The sequence below is a fragment of the Terrapene carolina genome, unplaced genomic scaffold (genome assembly GCF_002925995.2).
Source record: "Terrapene carolina triunguis isolate 2854851 unplaced genomic scaffold, T_m_triunguis-2.0 Scaffold714, whole genome shotgun sequence".
Lineage (NCBI taxonomy): Eukaryota > Metazoa > Chordata > Testudines > Emydidae > Terrapene > Terrapene triunguis.
The window spans coordinates 16483325-16499999 of record NW_020665065.1 but is presented as its reverse complement, the minus strand read 5'-3'; the positions used below and the strand labels follow the sequence as shown (position 1 = coordinate 16499999).

The 16675-nt window shown below is 51.0% G+C and overlaps 1 protein-coding gene across 1 annotated transcript in view; it reads left to right on the top strand.

Moving 5' to 3' along the window:
* LOC112116572 (protein-arginine deiminase type-1-like) overlaps window positions 1-16675 on the top strand; it is a 33345-nt gene that overhangs the window by 9741 nt on the left and 6929 nt on the right. The window contains exons 3-11 of the mRNA XM_026660064.1: window positions 779-851; window positions 3014-3075; window positions 4616-4733; window positions 6989-7114; window positions 9550-9728; window positions 11434-11537; window positions 12136-12259; window positions 13111-13218; window positions 15851-16002. Of these exons, the coding sequence (XP_026515849.1) occupies window positions 779-851; window positions 3014-3075; window positions 4616-4733; window positions 6989-7114; window positions 9550-9728; window positions 11434-11537; window positions 12136-12259; window positions 13111-13218; window positions 15851-16002 (1046 nt within the window). The remainder of the gene's footprint in view (window positions 1-778; window positions 852-3013; window positions 3076-4615; window positions 4734-6988; window positions 7115-9549; window positions 9729-11433; window positions 11538-12135; window positions 12260-13110; window positions 13219-15850; window positions 16003-16675) is intronic.

Genomic DNA, 16675 nt, shown 5'->3' with positions numbered 1-16675 from the left:
AGAAACTGGGATCCCGTGGGTCCCATGAATGCCCTCTCCAGCAGCCGCTGCTCTCTGGCCACCCAGCTCTGAAGGCAGCGTCGCCACGAGCAGCAGCACAGAAGCAAGGGATTACTTCAAATTACAAGTCATGGGGGGGGGGTGTGTGGGGGCGGGGACAAATTATGGGGCTGGGGAGGGGGGGGGGGGGGGGTTGTAACTGGAAAAGCTTGCGCACCACTGGTCTGCCTAGCCCGGGGCAGAGAGCCTCTCAGCCCGGCTCGACAGATTCTCTAAAAATAGCAGTTGGCTTCAGAACACCAGCTCCAGGCCAAGCCACAACTTCAAAGCACTGAACACACAGCTATGTTTAGAGAGCGAACGCAAGCCCTGCGAGCCCCCGTCTGTTAACCCAGGCCGGGAGGCTCGCTGCCATGAGCTGAGTAGCCCAGAAATGACACAGAAAATTCCACGCAATGGGCTTCCCCACCGCCTGTTCCATCGGTAAATTGCCTGGGGTTATAAATCCATCGCCAAGGCCTTTCCCAACTCCCCTTAGCGTGAATTAGGCCTGTTGGATGAATGACTCACCAACTGAATCATCAACTGCCATGAGCATGCAGGATGGTCCTACAGTTGATTTATTGAGGGTGGTCTCCATACCCCCAGCACCCAACCTCAGCAGATATCGGGCATCACGCCTCTCTGAGGGCAGTGAAGAGATCACATTCGACAACGGGAGCATGGCATGATATGGACCTTTGCTGGAATGGATCGTGACCAGGCAATGTCTTCACAGGTTAGGATTTCGTACTATGGACAGAAAGAGAATGCACCTATAGAGGGGGCTTGGCTGTACCTCACCTGTGTCAGTAAGTATTGTAAAAACAATTGGCTAAATACACTTGAGACACGCAACCTATTCAGCAAATGGGAATTAGTTTGTGTGCGTCTATAAATACTGTAACAGGTTCTATTTTTCCATCCACTTCATTATAAACTATTCAAAGGGAAGAGAGCAATGGATAAGCCTCCCTTCATTAAATATATATAAGATATGTGTATGTATATATATTAAATATAATATGTACAAACATTCCTTTCAAATAAATAAAAGGGAGACGTTTGTGTTTATGTGTATATTTAATATATATGCAGTGTATATAATAGAAACCAGTGGTTTTCAACCTGTGGGCCACAGACCTCTGGGGGTCCGCAGACTTTGTCCAAGATTTCCAAAGGGGTCCGCACATCCATTCAATGTTTTATTGGGGTCTGCAAATGAGAAAAGGTTGAAAACCACTTATATAAACATATTATACACCCCCACCCTCACCATATACATATTTCATGCAGGGAGGTTTGTACGTTTCTCTCTTCCCTTTAAACAGCTTATAATTAAGTGGATGAATGCAAGAAATAGAATGTTAGCATGTTAATCTCGCCCACCCCACCAAATCCATCTGCTGCGTCATGTCCCTACCCACCTGGTGTTCTACACCCCTTTCCTATCAACAATATGACTATCTGGCTGGCTAGCAAGGGTCCCAAAGAAACTGGGTGTGGGATTTTCAAAAAAGGCGCATACAGCAGAACCTCAGAGTTACGAACACCAGAGTCACAAACTGACCAGTCAACCACACCCCTCATTGGGAACCGGAAGTACACAATCAGGGAGCAGCAGAGACCAAAAAAAACCAGATACAGGACAGTGCTGTGTTAAACCTAAACTACTAAAAAAAAATAAGGGAAAGCAGCATTTTTCTTCTGCTTAATAAAATTTCAAAGCTGAATTAAGTCAATGTTCAGTTGAAAACTTTTAAAAGAATGGCCCTAATGTTTTGTTCAGAGTTACGAACATTTCAGAGTTACGAACAACTTCCATTCCCGAGGTGTTCGTAACTCTGAGATTCTACTGTACATTTGAAAATCCCACCCTAGGAAGCTGACATTTTCCCACCTGCTATGGCCCTCTGAAGTTAGGGTGATGGACACTGGCTTCTCAACCAAATGTTTGTCCTGGGCTCAAACTCTGGGCATATATGGGCACTCCCTCAGTCTCCAATTCCACCAGAGTACATAAAGTGATTCAGCTTCTCCGTGTAATGTTCACAGCACACTCACAGAGAGAAGTTAGATAAAAAACACAGCACTCTCTTTCTGGAAGGCTGCACTGTAACACTACTTTCTATCTTAGCATTCAGAACCCTAACACACAAGAACCCCAAACCAGAGTTAGACAAAGCAGGCTGCTCCCTAAAAACAGCGAGGCACAACTCATCCCATCTTACTTTAGGGTGGCTCTCTGCAGACTGACTGCTGAAAGACCAGGTTGCAGGCTTCCCTGAAGATCCTCTGAGCCTGCAAGCAGGATCAGGAAGTAGCCACTTCCTCCTCCATTCCCATGCCCTCTGAATGATGCTCACTTCGTTTCTCCCACTATCTTTTTTTGATCAGCTCAGTGGACTACCCGACAGAGAACCACCATTTGGTTAGACCTAATGTCTACTATTGACTAGGGGTCCAGTAAGGAGCATATGGTCAGAAATCTGGGGGGAGGGGGAGGGAAGGAGCATTCGCTGAAGAAGGGCCCCTTTAAAATATTTCATCACTGCAGGCAAATATTTTGGTGTTTACATGCCCATATTCTGGAAACATTTCTTCTTGCTTTCACTGTACTTAATCTTCATTCAACAACAAAAGGCAGATATCAAAGAAACGGGTCAAAGAATCATTGCATCCATGAAATTATTTCCACCCGTGCTTTCCTGCTCAAGGGACCAAAGATGGGAGTAGAGAGATGAAAATCATAGGAAGTGGCAGGAAAAGGCTGGAAGATACAGATTCTGAATGGAGACCTGGGGAGTCCTGTTCACACAGCCCTGTCCTGTTGTGTGTGTCGAGGGTGGGGGAGTTGGTGCTGTCCAGATATGGATGGATAGCATTAAGGAAGCACCCAAGAAATCAATGCTTTGAGTGTGCTCATTCTCCTGCCATCTGGGACCGGGGCTTCCGTCTGCCTTTGTGATTTCAGATGTCTCTCTGGATGCCGACACGGACCGCAGCGGGATGGTGAAGAGCAATGGAACCAACAAGGTAATGAGACTTATTTCATAGTTGTAAGCGAGGAGCAAGGTAAAGCATTCGGCATGGAAACACTCTGGGTGGATCCACTTCCATTCCCGTTCCCAACAGGCACCAGCAACCAGAAGCTGACAGTGACAAAGGCTGTGTGTGGAGACAGGCTGTTTTCTGGATCTCTGAAGAAGCCAACCTAGTCCCAGTATTGTTTTTCCGTGCCCTACCAGTATGAAACCATGGCATTGGCCCTGTGCAAAATTCTCCTCCCTGCTACTCCAGTGCAGAGTCCGGGGTCAGGAGAGCGGAAGTAGCGTTAGAGAAAATAATTTGGCTCCCTATCTTTTTCCATCAGGCTTGAGATTTGCTAGGGACTCCATCCGTCAACAGGGTTGTGCAAAAAGAAAGAAACTACCCCTGGATCGGTGTATTTGCTGCGGGCGCCAGCTTGCTCCATGCCTAGGTTAAAGAGTCGGATGCCCAAGTTCCCAGTGAATGTTTGTTCATGGAACAATACAGGGATAGATTCACCCCGGCTGCTCTCCTGTAGGGACTCTCCCCGGGGAGGGCAAGTAGCTTCCGCTTTCCTTCAAACCATGTCTACACTAGAAAAAAAACAACCATGGGTTAACTGAGGTTATGTCTACACTAGCACTTTTGTTGGTACAACTTATGTTGCTCAGGGGTGTGAACGTCCCCTCCCCCGCGAGTGACATAGTTTCACCGACAGAAGCGCCGGTGTGGACAGCACTATGTTGGTGGGAGACGCTCTCCCGCCGACATAGCTACTGCAACTCGGCCGGAGTGGTTTGATTATGTTGACAGGAGAGTCTGTCCCATCGGCACAGAGCGGCTCCGCGGGAGATCTTACAGCGGCGCAGCCGCATCAGTACAGCTGTGCCGCTGTAAGCTCTCTAGTGTAGACATGGCCTAATTTGGGTTGAAATGCTAGTGTCGGCAGTTGTCGTTTTCATACGAGTTTAATACGGGGCTGAGATCATGTGTTAAAACTACAACTAACTCCCTTGTCTACATTAGGGTTTTAGCACATTAGTTCGTTAACATGTTAACATCTATTTTCCTAGTGTAGACATGGCTCTGGGTTTTTGCCAGCCAGGGGCACCCTTAGAGTATGTCTGCACTGCAATTGGGAGGTTTGATTGCTAGCCCCGCCCACCCAGGACCCCCATACGTGAGTGGCCACCGAGAGTCCTGGGCTAGTCCATGCAGCCAGCCATGCTGCTGCGACTTCACAGCTATTGTTGCTTGAGCTAGCTTTGCTCTCAGGAACGTCTCCTCGTGCTGCAATCACCTTCCCCACGCGTTGGAGACGGACCCGTCGCTGGAGGCTGCTCTCTGGATGTGCTGATCCAGCACATCTGTTGTACACGCCTGACCACACGCACCCCATCACAGGCGTGGCCACTCGCCCTGAGCATTGCCAGGGCTGTTAGGAGGGAGGAGAGGAAGGGTAGATTCCGGGTGAGGAGGAAGAGGGAATTCAGGCTCACTGGCCTGGTCCGTTTTTGTTCCAGATCCCTTTGTGTTTCCTCTACAGACGCAATGGACGTGGGGCCCTGACGGGCAGGGAGCCGTGCTGCTAGTGAACTGCGACAGGGACAGCCCGGGTGCCAAGGATATGGACAGTGCTTACCAGTATGTGCAGTCCTATGCAGGTACTCACTGGGAACAGACCTCTGCTCTGGGCCAAGCGTTAGACCGGTGCAGGGGGAAGTCTGAACATGAGCCAGGCCAGGCCAGAACTAGATTGATATTTCATGGGCCAACTCTGTCACGTGCTACCACGACGATTCCAGCGCAGGTGAAGTGAGTTTCAGTGTGTAACACCCGGCGATGGGATCGGACAGTCCCTCGACTCATGTCTCCAACCACGGCTACTTGTCTTTTGTTAGGGGGGGGGGGTGTCCCCCTTTCTCTGCACATCTCCCCTCCCCCCTTAGTGCTCATCTACACAGGGAAGTGAGTGAAAAACAGCTAGTGCGAGTATGAATTTAAGTGCAGTGGGTATTCGGCACTAACTCCCCATGTAGGTGCTCCTTTCCTCACGAACAGTGCCTTTTATGCAGTGTGGCTTAATCCACTTTGGAAGTGTACTGACCTAATCTGCACAAAGGCACTCAGTGTGTGGAATCGGCGTGTCCACACAGGAAACTCGTCTGGAACCGCTATTTGGCTATTCTGCACTAATTAGGGGGGACTTTTTCCCCATGTAGACAAGCCGTTAGATGCTATCCTGGCTGGGAAAACAAACGGAGTAGACACACAGAAGTGGGAGTCTAATATCTTAACCTCATGGCTTCAAAAGAGGCTCCAATTTTCAACCTTTGACCCATGCAAGCAGTGACCCGCCCCTGCTGCTCCTAGGCAGAGGCGCGGCAGGCGGCTCTGCACGCTGCCTTTGCCCACAGGCACCGCCCCCGCAGCTCCCATTGGCTGTGGTTCCCAGCCAATGGGAGCCATGGAGTTAGCACTCGGGGTGGGATGGGGGCAGTGTGCAAAGCTGCCTGCTGCACCTCCGCCTAGGAGCAGCTGGGCGAGGTTGCCGCTTGCGGGGAGCTGCCTGAAGTGAGCGTCCCCTGAATCCGGCACCCCACACCCCCTCCCGTGCACCAACCCGCTGCCCCAAGCCCCCTCCTGCACCCAAACTCCCTCCCAGAGCCTGCGCCCCATACCCCCTCCCATGCCCATAGGCTCCAACTTCCACTGTTCCTAGTGGGTGCTCGACCCCACCCCTGCCCCTGGCCCCGCCCCTGCCCTACCCTCGCCCTGGGCCTTTCCACGCCCCCTCCAAGTCCCCGCCCCTGCCCCGCCTCTTCTCCGCCTCCTCCCCTGAGTGCGCCCTGGAAAGTCTTAAGCCCCGCCAAACAGCTGTTTGGCGGCAGGAAGCACTGTGGGAGGTAGGCAGAGGAGCAGGGACGCGGCTCACTCGGGGGGGGAGGAGCTGGGGTAGGGGGTGGGGTGGGGAGCTGCCGGTGGGTGCAGAGCACCCACTAATTTTTCCCCCTGGGTGCTCCAGCCCCGGAGGCACCCACGGAGTCGCCGCCTATGCCTGTGCCCTAACCCCCTGCCAATCCTGCGCCAACCGGACTTTCAACGAAGATCTGAAATGCTGGTTTATAGACCTTTCCAGTTGGTGAAGTGCCAGATAAAATAGCTTTTACTGTATAATAAAAAATAAATATAAAGTGAGCACTCTACACGTTGTATTCCATGTTGTAATTGAAATCAGTATATTTGAAAATGTGGAAAACACCCAAAAATATGTATATAAATAGTATTCTATGATTGTTTAACAGTGCGATTAATTGGGAAAGTCAAAGTTTCAAGGCTTGAGATTGAAAACCTCCACAGGTCACTGTGATAAGCTACTTGTCTTCACTTTCAAGGCCTTTCACAACATATTCCTCCCACTCCCCCCCAATCATCTCTCATTCAACATCAAAAGGTTGACTCCCACCTCCAATCAGCCCATGATGGCAGCCTCCTTTGCCCACCTGCAAAATTTTCAAACCAGCACCTTCATGCTTTCTCCCAGGCTGCCCGTCACGCTTGAGAGAAGCTCCTCATAGACATCTGCAAAACTAACTCATTCTCCTGCTTCAAACCCTCCTTAAAACTCCCCTCTGCCAGAAAGCCTACAGAAAACTGGACAACGGGTGGGCTGCTGGTATTCTGAGACCACTGCCTGTCACGATGACCAGTGTTGTTTCATTGTTTCCTTGTATTCCCCCGTCTTACTGTGGTCTCTTGTCTCATACTTAGACTATGAGTTCTTTGGGGGACAGGGAGCTTTGTCTCTTTGTTCTGTGTTTGTACAGCTCCTAGCACAATGGTCCATGACTGGGCCTTCTAGGCATTATGATAATACAAATAATAATAGTGGCTAATGCCTATCTCTTCTCTTTCCAAGATCTTGAAGACATGTCACTTATGATCCTGAGGCGCCAAGGCCCCAATGCCATCTTTGCTGACTACAAGTTGGTTCTTCATGTTTCCGTGTCCGATGTGGATAAAGTGAGAGTTTTCCATGCCAGTGGTGAGTATTTAGCCTTCCTGTCTATCTAGGGGCTTGGGTGGCCCCATCACCAGAATATCTGAGCCACTCACATATATTAATGAGTTTAGGTGGAATTCGCTTGAGTGCCTAAATGAACTAGATCCATGAAAGTCAACAAGGCTCGGATGGCTAAGCAGAACTAGACAAAAAACAGATGTTTTGATTTGCTGAAAATTTCTAAACATAAAAAAAAAAGTTTTGGGTCAAATGAAATGTTTCATTCAACCCCAAATAAAATGTTTCTTTCATTTTTGAACATTTTCTAACTTTTGGAAAAACTTGGAAATAAAATTAAAGGACATTTCAAACCGGAAAAGTCATTTTGAATCAGAAAACTGAAAAGTTTCATTTTGAAAAGGTCAAAATCCAGAACTGTGGATTTTTTTTTGACTGAAACAATTCAGTGAAAATTGACACAAATCGGCAACATGCTTCGGTGTCGCCCAATCTGGATTTTTTGCTGGAAAAAAGTTTTTCCCCAAAAACGTACCCCAGTTCTACTTCTAAGGGTACGTCTACACTACCCGCCGGATCGGCGGGTAGTGATCAATCTATCAGAGATCAATTTATCGCGTCTAGTGTAGACACGATAAATCGATCCCCGATTGCTCCGCCGTTGACTCCTATACTCCACCGCGGCGAGAGGCGGAAGCAGAGTCGACGGGGGAGTGGCGGCAGTGAGGACCTAAGGTAAGTCAACCTAAGATACGTCGCTATTCTCGTAGCTGAAGTTGCATATCTTAGGTCGATCCCCCCCTCCCCCCCCGGGGTAGACCAGAACTAAGACATTGTTCCGCCATCTGTCTCCAATACCACACGAAGCAGGAACGTACCAACCCCAATGGAGGTGCTTAGAAATTAAGGACCAGACAGAGAAATGCTTTACGCTGCCAACAGTCCCCCTCCTTGGTGAATAACTGATCGGCAGTGTGAGCAAGCAGTTTAAATCTGGCCCCACTGCCTCGCTCAGGGACAAGGAGTCTGTGAGTAGAGCAGTGTAGCTGCAGAAGCATGGGCTACTCGCCTAAGTACAAACCCGTAGGAACATACATGGGGCAGCTCCTCCCAGCCGCCGTGGCTACACTACTGTCTTTTAGCGTGCTAGCTCAGATGAGAGTTAGCACAAATATTTCTACATGAGCTGGGAATCACACCCCTACCGCCTAGTGTAAACGTACCCTGTGGTCGAGCCAGAAACAGAATCCATCTCTCCGGAGCCTTAACTCCAAGACCATCCTTCCTCCATGGCAGTCTCTTGAAGTCCAGTGATCTGACAATACATTCGGCCCATGACTCTACAGCTCTCAACAGCCAATATCATTCTACATCTGGTTTCTCTGGCTTTGTAATTTTTCTTGATAATTTAGGCGTTTCGTGTCATTTTACTTTCCTGTTCCTTCGACTCATTTTTCCTGTACAATTTGATGTCCTCTGATTTCAAAGGTATTTCCTGTCCTCTGAGCATCTCTGCATTCTCTTGCATTAGCCCTTTTAGAAGATTGGGTTACAAGACAGTTTGGGTTATTAAAAAAAAAGAATAATACTTTGTTTGAAGCAGCCTGCTGAAATTTCAGAGGGCAAGGTCTGCTTCTTACACCAGCTCATCTCTGACGATTAACTGGGTTTGACGTTCCATTAGGCATTTCTAAGCTCGCCTGGCGCAGGCCTGACTGCCTACAGAGCCCAGATACATACGAGTGGTGAGCATTGCTCTGCTACACGATTGCCAGCCCACCCACCCCATCAAATCATGATGCAAGTCAGTTTTTGCAGGACAAACTTCAGAGGTGGGCATTGTGACTCAGGGGAACAAATACACGGCTGGTATCCAGGATGGCCCATGTTCTAATCCTGGCACTGCCACTGACTCATTGCCTGAACTTAGATATTACAGAAAACGTTTTCACTAGGAGGGTGGTGAAGCACTGGAATGGGTTCCCTAGGGAGGTGGTGGAATCTCCTTCCTTAGAGGTTTTTAAGGTCAGGCTTGACAAAGCCCTGGCTGGGATGATTTAGTTGGGAATTGGTCCTGCTTTGAGCAGGGGGTTGGACTAGATGACCTCCTGAGGTCCCTTCCAACCCTGATCTTCTATGATTCTATGAACTTGGGCACGACACTTAGATCAAAGCTGGGCACCTCGCTGGGCAAACAGATTCTTATTTCAACACCTAAATCCATGGCTGAGTGCTGAGTCCCTGCAGCTCCCATCCAAAATGAGGCCAACTTTAGACAACTCACACTTGAAAATTTTGGCTCCAGGGGGTCCAAAGGAATATTAACTGTATCCACTGGATAATGCAGGAGACGCTCTCCTTTGGTATACACCACCTTCTTCCCACCTTCCCCTGGCCGCCCCGTCCACCCCGGGAAGTGTCCCGTTCACACTGTGGTGTGTATTCCTTCCTGTCCCTAGGCAGTGGCTCACTCGCCCAGTACAAGCATGTGCTGGGGTCGCATAAACGCTCCTACGTCGTGGATCGTCCCAGCGGAGAAGAAGAGGACACCTTCTATGTCGAGGGATTGGCCTTCCCGGACGCTGACTTCTCAGGGCTGGTTTCCTTCAGCGTCACCCTGCTAGAGGTCTCCGATAAGGTACGATACACTCTTGGACTCTGGGCAGTAGAGAGAGATGCTTCTAGCTGCAGCGCCTTTCAGCCAGTGGAAGGATGATCACGTAGGGAGGCAAGGATCAAGGACACTGGCCAGGCCAACGCAGTCCCCTTCCCCAGGAGGAGGGTTTCGGAAAGACCAAAAGGCTCAGACAAATTAGAAACAACCCTGAATTTCCAGCCTCCCAACTCTGGCCAGGACTTTCATTGCGTTGAACAGGGGTTCCCAGAACCTGAGCTTCTGGTCAGTTGCTCAGAGAGGAGCCTTCCCTCGGGAGCACTTTTTGAGCACATCAGGAAGCATAAAACAGAATAAGGTCAATTCAACCAGCCTCTCCCAGATGCCCTATGAGGTGGGCTGGCCTGTAACACCCATCTACCCCCTGCAGCCAAATCTGGCACCCACCGGGATCTCCGTGAGGAGAACCTGCTCTAACCCCAATCAATAACTTTCCCCTGGACAGTTTGGTGTTTTCCATGGCTCTCCCCTCGAGCCCTGTTCTGGCTGAAAGGAGGGGGCTGCTGGCTGAACCCCGAGTCTGAATGACCATCATTTTAAAGGGCCGTAAACACTACAATGTTTGATTGTGCTTGTTGCCAGCTTGTGATGTGATTAGGGATCCGTGTTTGTCACGGAGGTCGCAGGACGTCACAGAGGTCGTGTTAGTCACGGGAGTGACCGCAGCTCGGTGGCTCCCGGCACCAATCCCAGGGCAGCTGGAGCAGTGGCTGGCCCGCCCCAGGGACTTCCCTGCTCGGTGGTGGCTGGAGTGGCAGCGAGGCCCCCAGGGCTTTCCCCTCCTGGAGGCTGGAGCAGCAGTGGGGCTTCCGCCGCACAGCTGGTGTCGCAGGCCCCCACAGGGCTCCCTCCCTGCAGCTGGTGCCACGCTCCCCACCCACAAGATTCAATCAGGGGTATTTATGGTATATGTCATGGACAGGTCACGGGCTGTGATTTTTTTGTTTCTTGCCCGTGACCGGTCCATGACTTTTGCTAAAAATACCCGTGACTAAACCGTAGCCTTAGATGCGCTGGAGGGTTCCCAGCTACCCACGCGGCAGTTAAGGCCCTGCCCCTACCCACATTCGTGGTTCGACGTTGCCAGGGCTAGAGAGGAGCTCAGTTACACCAGGACCAAGTGTCGGTTACTGTGCAGTGAAGACAGGACCTCCTGAGCACGTCTATGTCATTAGGTTAGCCAGGCCCCCCAGCAGAGAGGACACACATACAGCAGAGGTTAAACCAACTCAGCTCTCCCTGGCGAGCCCTTCCAAAACTCAGCCTGTGGTTGCAGCCTATTTTCCCATGGGAAGGGGCTTGGAGTGGCCCTGGAGAAGACCGCTCCCTGCCGGTGGGGAAAAGAAAGGGTCATGAAAAAGCCATGAGAATGGCCAGCGCCCCCTGCACCCTGCGTGGAGATGGCCTCCTAAGCGAAGTGGCAAACCAACTATCGGGTGACCCTCCTTAGCGGCACACTTGCAATTCAAGGGCGTTTCTTGCCAGGAGCGCTCCGTCTTCTGCTCAGCTTGCTCTACCGTTCGGTTCCCGTAAGTTCTGTCACTGCTGCGGTGCCCCCTAGTGGAGAGTAGTGCACAGCTGGCTTCTGAGTCCTTCATTTCGGAGCCTTCAAAGACCGGGTTTTGCTTTTGCTCGGGGCTCAGTGATTTTCATCTCTTGTTGCCTATAGAACGCACCAGACACCCCCGTTTTCACAGACACCGTGGTCTTCCGGGTGGCCCCGTGGATAATGACGCCCAACACCCTGCAGCCTTTGGAGGTTTTTGTCTGCAGGTGAGAGCGATACGACTGATCGTTTCAGTCACCAGTCCATATTGGGGTGGGGTGGAGTCCGCAGCTCAGAGGAGCACAGAGGGAACATGTGTATCACACTCACACAGTGTGTTACGCATCCCGGTACAATGGCCCGTATGCAGGAGAACAACCTTCTACTGCTGCCAACTAACAGACTTGCTCCTTTAGTTCAAGTAGCACAGGTGTGTGTACTACACAGCCAAAGATTCTCCTTGAGTATTGTCCTCCACCCCCGCATCCCTCCTGGACAATCTAGCCCCGTCTGCAGGGGAAAACGTGTTGCAGGCTCGCTCTCCTGTTCTCCCCAATCCAAATGTTGAAGAACCTGGACCTGCTGCCATTGGCATCCATTGAAATAGGATGAGGATCAAGGCCCCCCCATTTGTCATGCCGCCGTTTTGCAAAGTTCCTCCTTCCACAGGAGCTAAACTCACAACATTTAACAAACGGAGCAGCCTGTGAATGGGGAGCGCAGGGCCCAGTTTGGATTCTGGCTGGGTCCCTGTGACCCATTCCCCGTAACGCATTGACCCCTCTGCTCCATGTAGGTTCCTCTCTTTACTCATTTTCCTTCCAGCATGGAGAGAGACTCCAACTCTAATGCGGACTTTTTGGAGGCTATGAGAGCCCTGGTGAGGAAAGCCAACTGCAAGCTGACCATCTGCCCTGAGGTTGAAAACCAGCACGACCGCTGGATCCAGGTAATAATACATGACTCTTACCTAGCACTTTTCATCAGTAGATCCCAAAGTGCTTTATCACGATCTCCATTTTACAGATGGGGAAACTGAGGCACGGAGCGGCAAAAACCAAGCTCACCCAACAGGCCAGGGATAAACCCAGGTCTTCCAAATCCCAGGCTAGTGCTCTGGCCACTAGATCACACTGCCACTCAGAGTAGCGTATCACCACTGCTTCCTCAAAACCCAAACCAAGCCAACAGGGATTAGGAGCCTTATCTGGGGCCAGAATCAAATAAATAAAAACTGGCGACATTCAGCGGTAGATGGCGTTTTGATCAGCGGTTGGATACTACGTCAATCAGGACTATACAAATGACGCCAGATAGGTAGCTGGACCCTGCCAGCCACCCCTTCGCTGTCAGCAATGACTCTCTCAGCTGGCATTACCCAAGGCATCATTTTCCAGGCACTGGGGGAGAAAGGAAAACCACGCTCTCTTGTCATGTGGGGTCTATTTCATATTTGTGATCCTCCGCTTAATTAACGCAGCCTGAAGGGGAAGGACGAGGGTTCATAGGCCCTGCAGGAATAGCATGTATCAAGGATGGGATTGAAGGAGGAGAGAACAAGGTTTGGCATATACAAGTGTAAGCCACTGGTGAGTGGGTATTATAGGCCCCCCTGGAGTTGTTGCCACCCCCAGCTATGTGTGCAACCGGCAGTTCAATCCCCGGCGTGTCCACCACCAGGGCAGCCATCACCCAAACACCCCACACGCACGCTCAGCCCACACCACACGTTCCCACTAGTCAGCGACTGATAGTGCTGCTGCTGTAGGAGACCCCCTCTCCGCTTTCTCCCCACAACAGGACGAGATAGAGTTTGGCTACGTGGAGGCTCCCCACAAGACGTTCCCCGTGGTCTTCGACTCCCCCCGGGACAGAGGCCTGAAGGATTTTGCTTTTCGAAGGATTCTGGTTTGTAACTATTTTTTGAAGTGGCCGAGAACAGACTCTCTCCAGGGGGTTCCTGATCCTGGGGGCGGGGTGAGGTTTGGCCGCTCGGTGTCATCCAGGCTCCTGGAACTCACCGCCCTGGAGAGGGGATGTTGCTCATTTGGGGTCTGCTTGGAGGGTTCCTTCTGACTTTGGTGAGTTTACTCATCGGGTGTCCATGTGCAGATTAGAAGTTCTAAATGCAGAAGCACCATTCAGCACACATTAATTACAGCACACGTCCGAGAAGCAACTAGCATCCATTAAAGGCCCACTGCGCTAACCCTCAGAAAAACCCTACTGCTTGCAATAGATGGGTCAGACAATCAAACACAGGGCAGCAGTCTCCTTTGGCTTACCTCCATTGTACAAGGCCACAACCCCACTCACTTCAGCGGGATCACTCCCAGGTTTATTAGATGACAGGAACACGGTCTAAAACAGAGTTTGTAGGTACAGAGAACGGGACCCCTCAGCCAGGTCCATTCTGGGGCCCAGCGAGGCAGACAACCCCGTCTGCCCTCACTTCCTGTCTCCAGCGAGCTCCAAACTGAAACCCCCTCCAGCCCCTCCTTTCTGCCCTTTGTCTCTCTCCCGGGCCTCTTTGTTCACCTTTAGCTATCCCCTTGCAGGGGGGAAGGGCCCTGGCCATTTGTTGCCAGGAGACAGAGTGTCGGCCATTTATGCACACTGGAGACTTAAGAAATGCATAGGGGAAACTGAGGCACCCACACAGTCTTCAGAGGAAACATTAAGAACAGTCCCACTTCGTCACAGGCTGGTTCTAAGCAATGCCAACCATCAACCACTATGTCCCGTCCCCCCAAGCCTTTCTGCAGAGACTTCTCGCTGGAAAAGAAATCTCTCACTTACTGCAACAGAGCCATCCTCCAGAAAGGGCTAGAGAGCCCGGCTGTTCAAGGATTAATCCAAACAACACTTCACTGAACACAAGCCCAAGCCCTGTGCAAAGTTAGAAGCAGACTCGCTTTGCTCTTTCCTTTCGCAGTTACGTTACACAAAGCAGAGGTCTGGCCCTTCTTACCTGAGCGGGGTGTTTGTGCGCGTTTGCCTGTGATGCCTCCAGACCCAGGCGCATTTTGCGAGCGGAGACTATACTAACTTTCTACGTCCTGTGATGGGAGGAAGGGGGCTTGTGACTACGGATCTTTATACCCTCCCACACAGCACCACCTGTGCCAGGAACAGCACCACAGCCTCCCACTGAACCTGCCCCACAGTCGCTTGGCCTCATATTCTTGGCTGTTGTCTTCGAGGGTACATGGGCGGTTGGTGCTGGGGGCTCCATATTCCGTCCTCGCCTGGGGACGCTAAGGGGGCCGCTTGCTTTGATGGCTAAAACAAAAACACTTCTTAAAAAAAAGGTGGGGGAGGGGGTCCCGGAGTGGGGGAAGTTCCATTGGAGAGGGATGATTGGATGAAACTAAAAAGGGGGTGGAGTCAAGGGACTATAAAACTGATCTCCAACAGCTAGGTACATCAAGCTAGTGCAAGTGTTAGTTCAGATTGGAGCAGGGGAGAAGTGTGTGATGAATTTTGTGTGTGTGTGTGTGTGTATCAATTATTTGCTGTCAGTCATGGGGCAATGAAAGCGTGAGAGCAACTCTACAGCCTGGTGTGTGGGGCACCTCCGGAGGGTGAGGGAGATGCAAGTTTAGAGCCCTGTTCTGATGACACATTTAATTAGTTCTACAGAGTGGAAAAGTAGGGGGGGAATGAGCAAGAATGAAAACTGTCCCTGTGGCTCAGTAGCTAGGCTGCCCTTTAGCAATATGAGAGATCTGAGTTCAAATCCTCTCTCTTCAGCAGGGCACTAAACCTAGGTTTCTCAGGTCCTGGGCTGAGAGTTATAAGGAGACAAGCTGCTCCTCTGTATTTTGTGAATCTTGGCTTCTTGTTAAAATGCCCCAAATGGAATGAAAATTGGAGTCAGGTCAAAGGAAACGCATCACTCGACCCCGCTCACAATGTTTTGACTTTTCGATTCACCGAAAAATCTTCATTTTCAGTTCAACCCGAAACAGCCCCTTTTTCAATTTTCTTTGGAATCGCCAGCGAACTGAAAAATCCATCGTCTGCGTAGCTGTACTCATAACCCCTTCTCGGGCTAGTCACCAGAGGGAGTCAGAGAGCCATGCTGGACCAGTGGGGCTTAAACTCGCCCAGCCCAGCTCTCTCTCTGATTGCTTCTTGTTGCCTTACACCTCTTCCCAGCTGGGAACAAAAGCCAAGAACACCTGGGAATGGGTGGTGCATGTTCTGCCACTTCAGGGAGGTGCCCAAGTGTGATCTAGAGCTAGTATTAGTTGGTTTCGCGAAGGAGGTTGAATGCTTACTCTCCACTGATAGGTTTTATTGGGGTGAGGAACTATTGGTTGAAAGGAACAGCGCCCCCTCCTGGCAGGGTCAGGAGAGGAGGGGATTTCCTTGCCTGGAAGGTTGGCTCCTCTGCTCTTCCCCATACCCAGCCTGGGTAAGGATTATTTTAGACGGGCAGGTCAGGCCTTTAGCACATGCTCTGACCGCAGCTCCTCACCGCAATGAACAGCGCGCCTAACTGGACGGTGCGTTGTGTTGTTCTCGTCCCCGAAAGGGCCCTGATTTTGGCTACGTGACCCGAGTACCTCCTCACGGACACGTCTCCAGCCTCGACTCCTTTGGCAATCTGGACGTCAGCCCTCCGGTGACGGTCCAAGGGAAGACGTACCCGCTGGGAAGGATCCTCATTGGAAGCAGCTTGCCCAGGTGAGGGAGGCGCATGAGGTCTTGGTGTGAGAGAGGATTAAAGGTGCAGCTAGTGGAATAAAGGCCCCGGGGGGAAAGCTCCCACGTGGGGAGATGGAGGGGAAATTTGCAGGTGCAGGTAGGTTACTAGCTCACTACTAATGTCTGCAGTGGTGCGACCGTCCCCTACAACCAACACTGTCAGCTTTCTGCTGAATTGCTGCTGGAGCCTCGAAAACAGCAGAGAGAATGTTCACGTTCCCTCTGCTATCTGTCACTTCAGGTCTGTCATCTCCTTAACATGGAAGCGGGTTTTTTTAACCACGTGGAGATGCAGCGTCTGAGCCCCCTTCTGCACAGAGACGTTAATGAAATCAGAGGAACTTACACACACCCCAACTGCCTCTAAAAGGCAAAGTCTTTATCATGCAATGGGAGGGGATGGGCAACAAGATCACACCCTGCTGTTTCTAGCTAGATACCACGCTTATATGGCTCCCGTCACCACAGTATCTGAGCATCTCACAGTCTTTGATGTATTTCTCCTCACAACGCCGCTGGGAGATGGGGCCATGCTATGGCCCCATTTTACAGAAGGAGAACTGAGGCAGGGAGAGCCAAGGTGACTTGCCCAGGGTCACAGGGGATGATTGTGGCAGAGCAGGAAGCTAAAGGCTGGTCAGCCCAGGCTGGC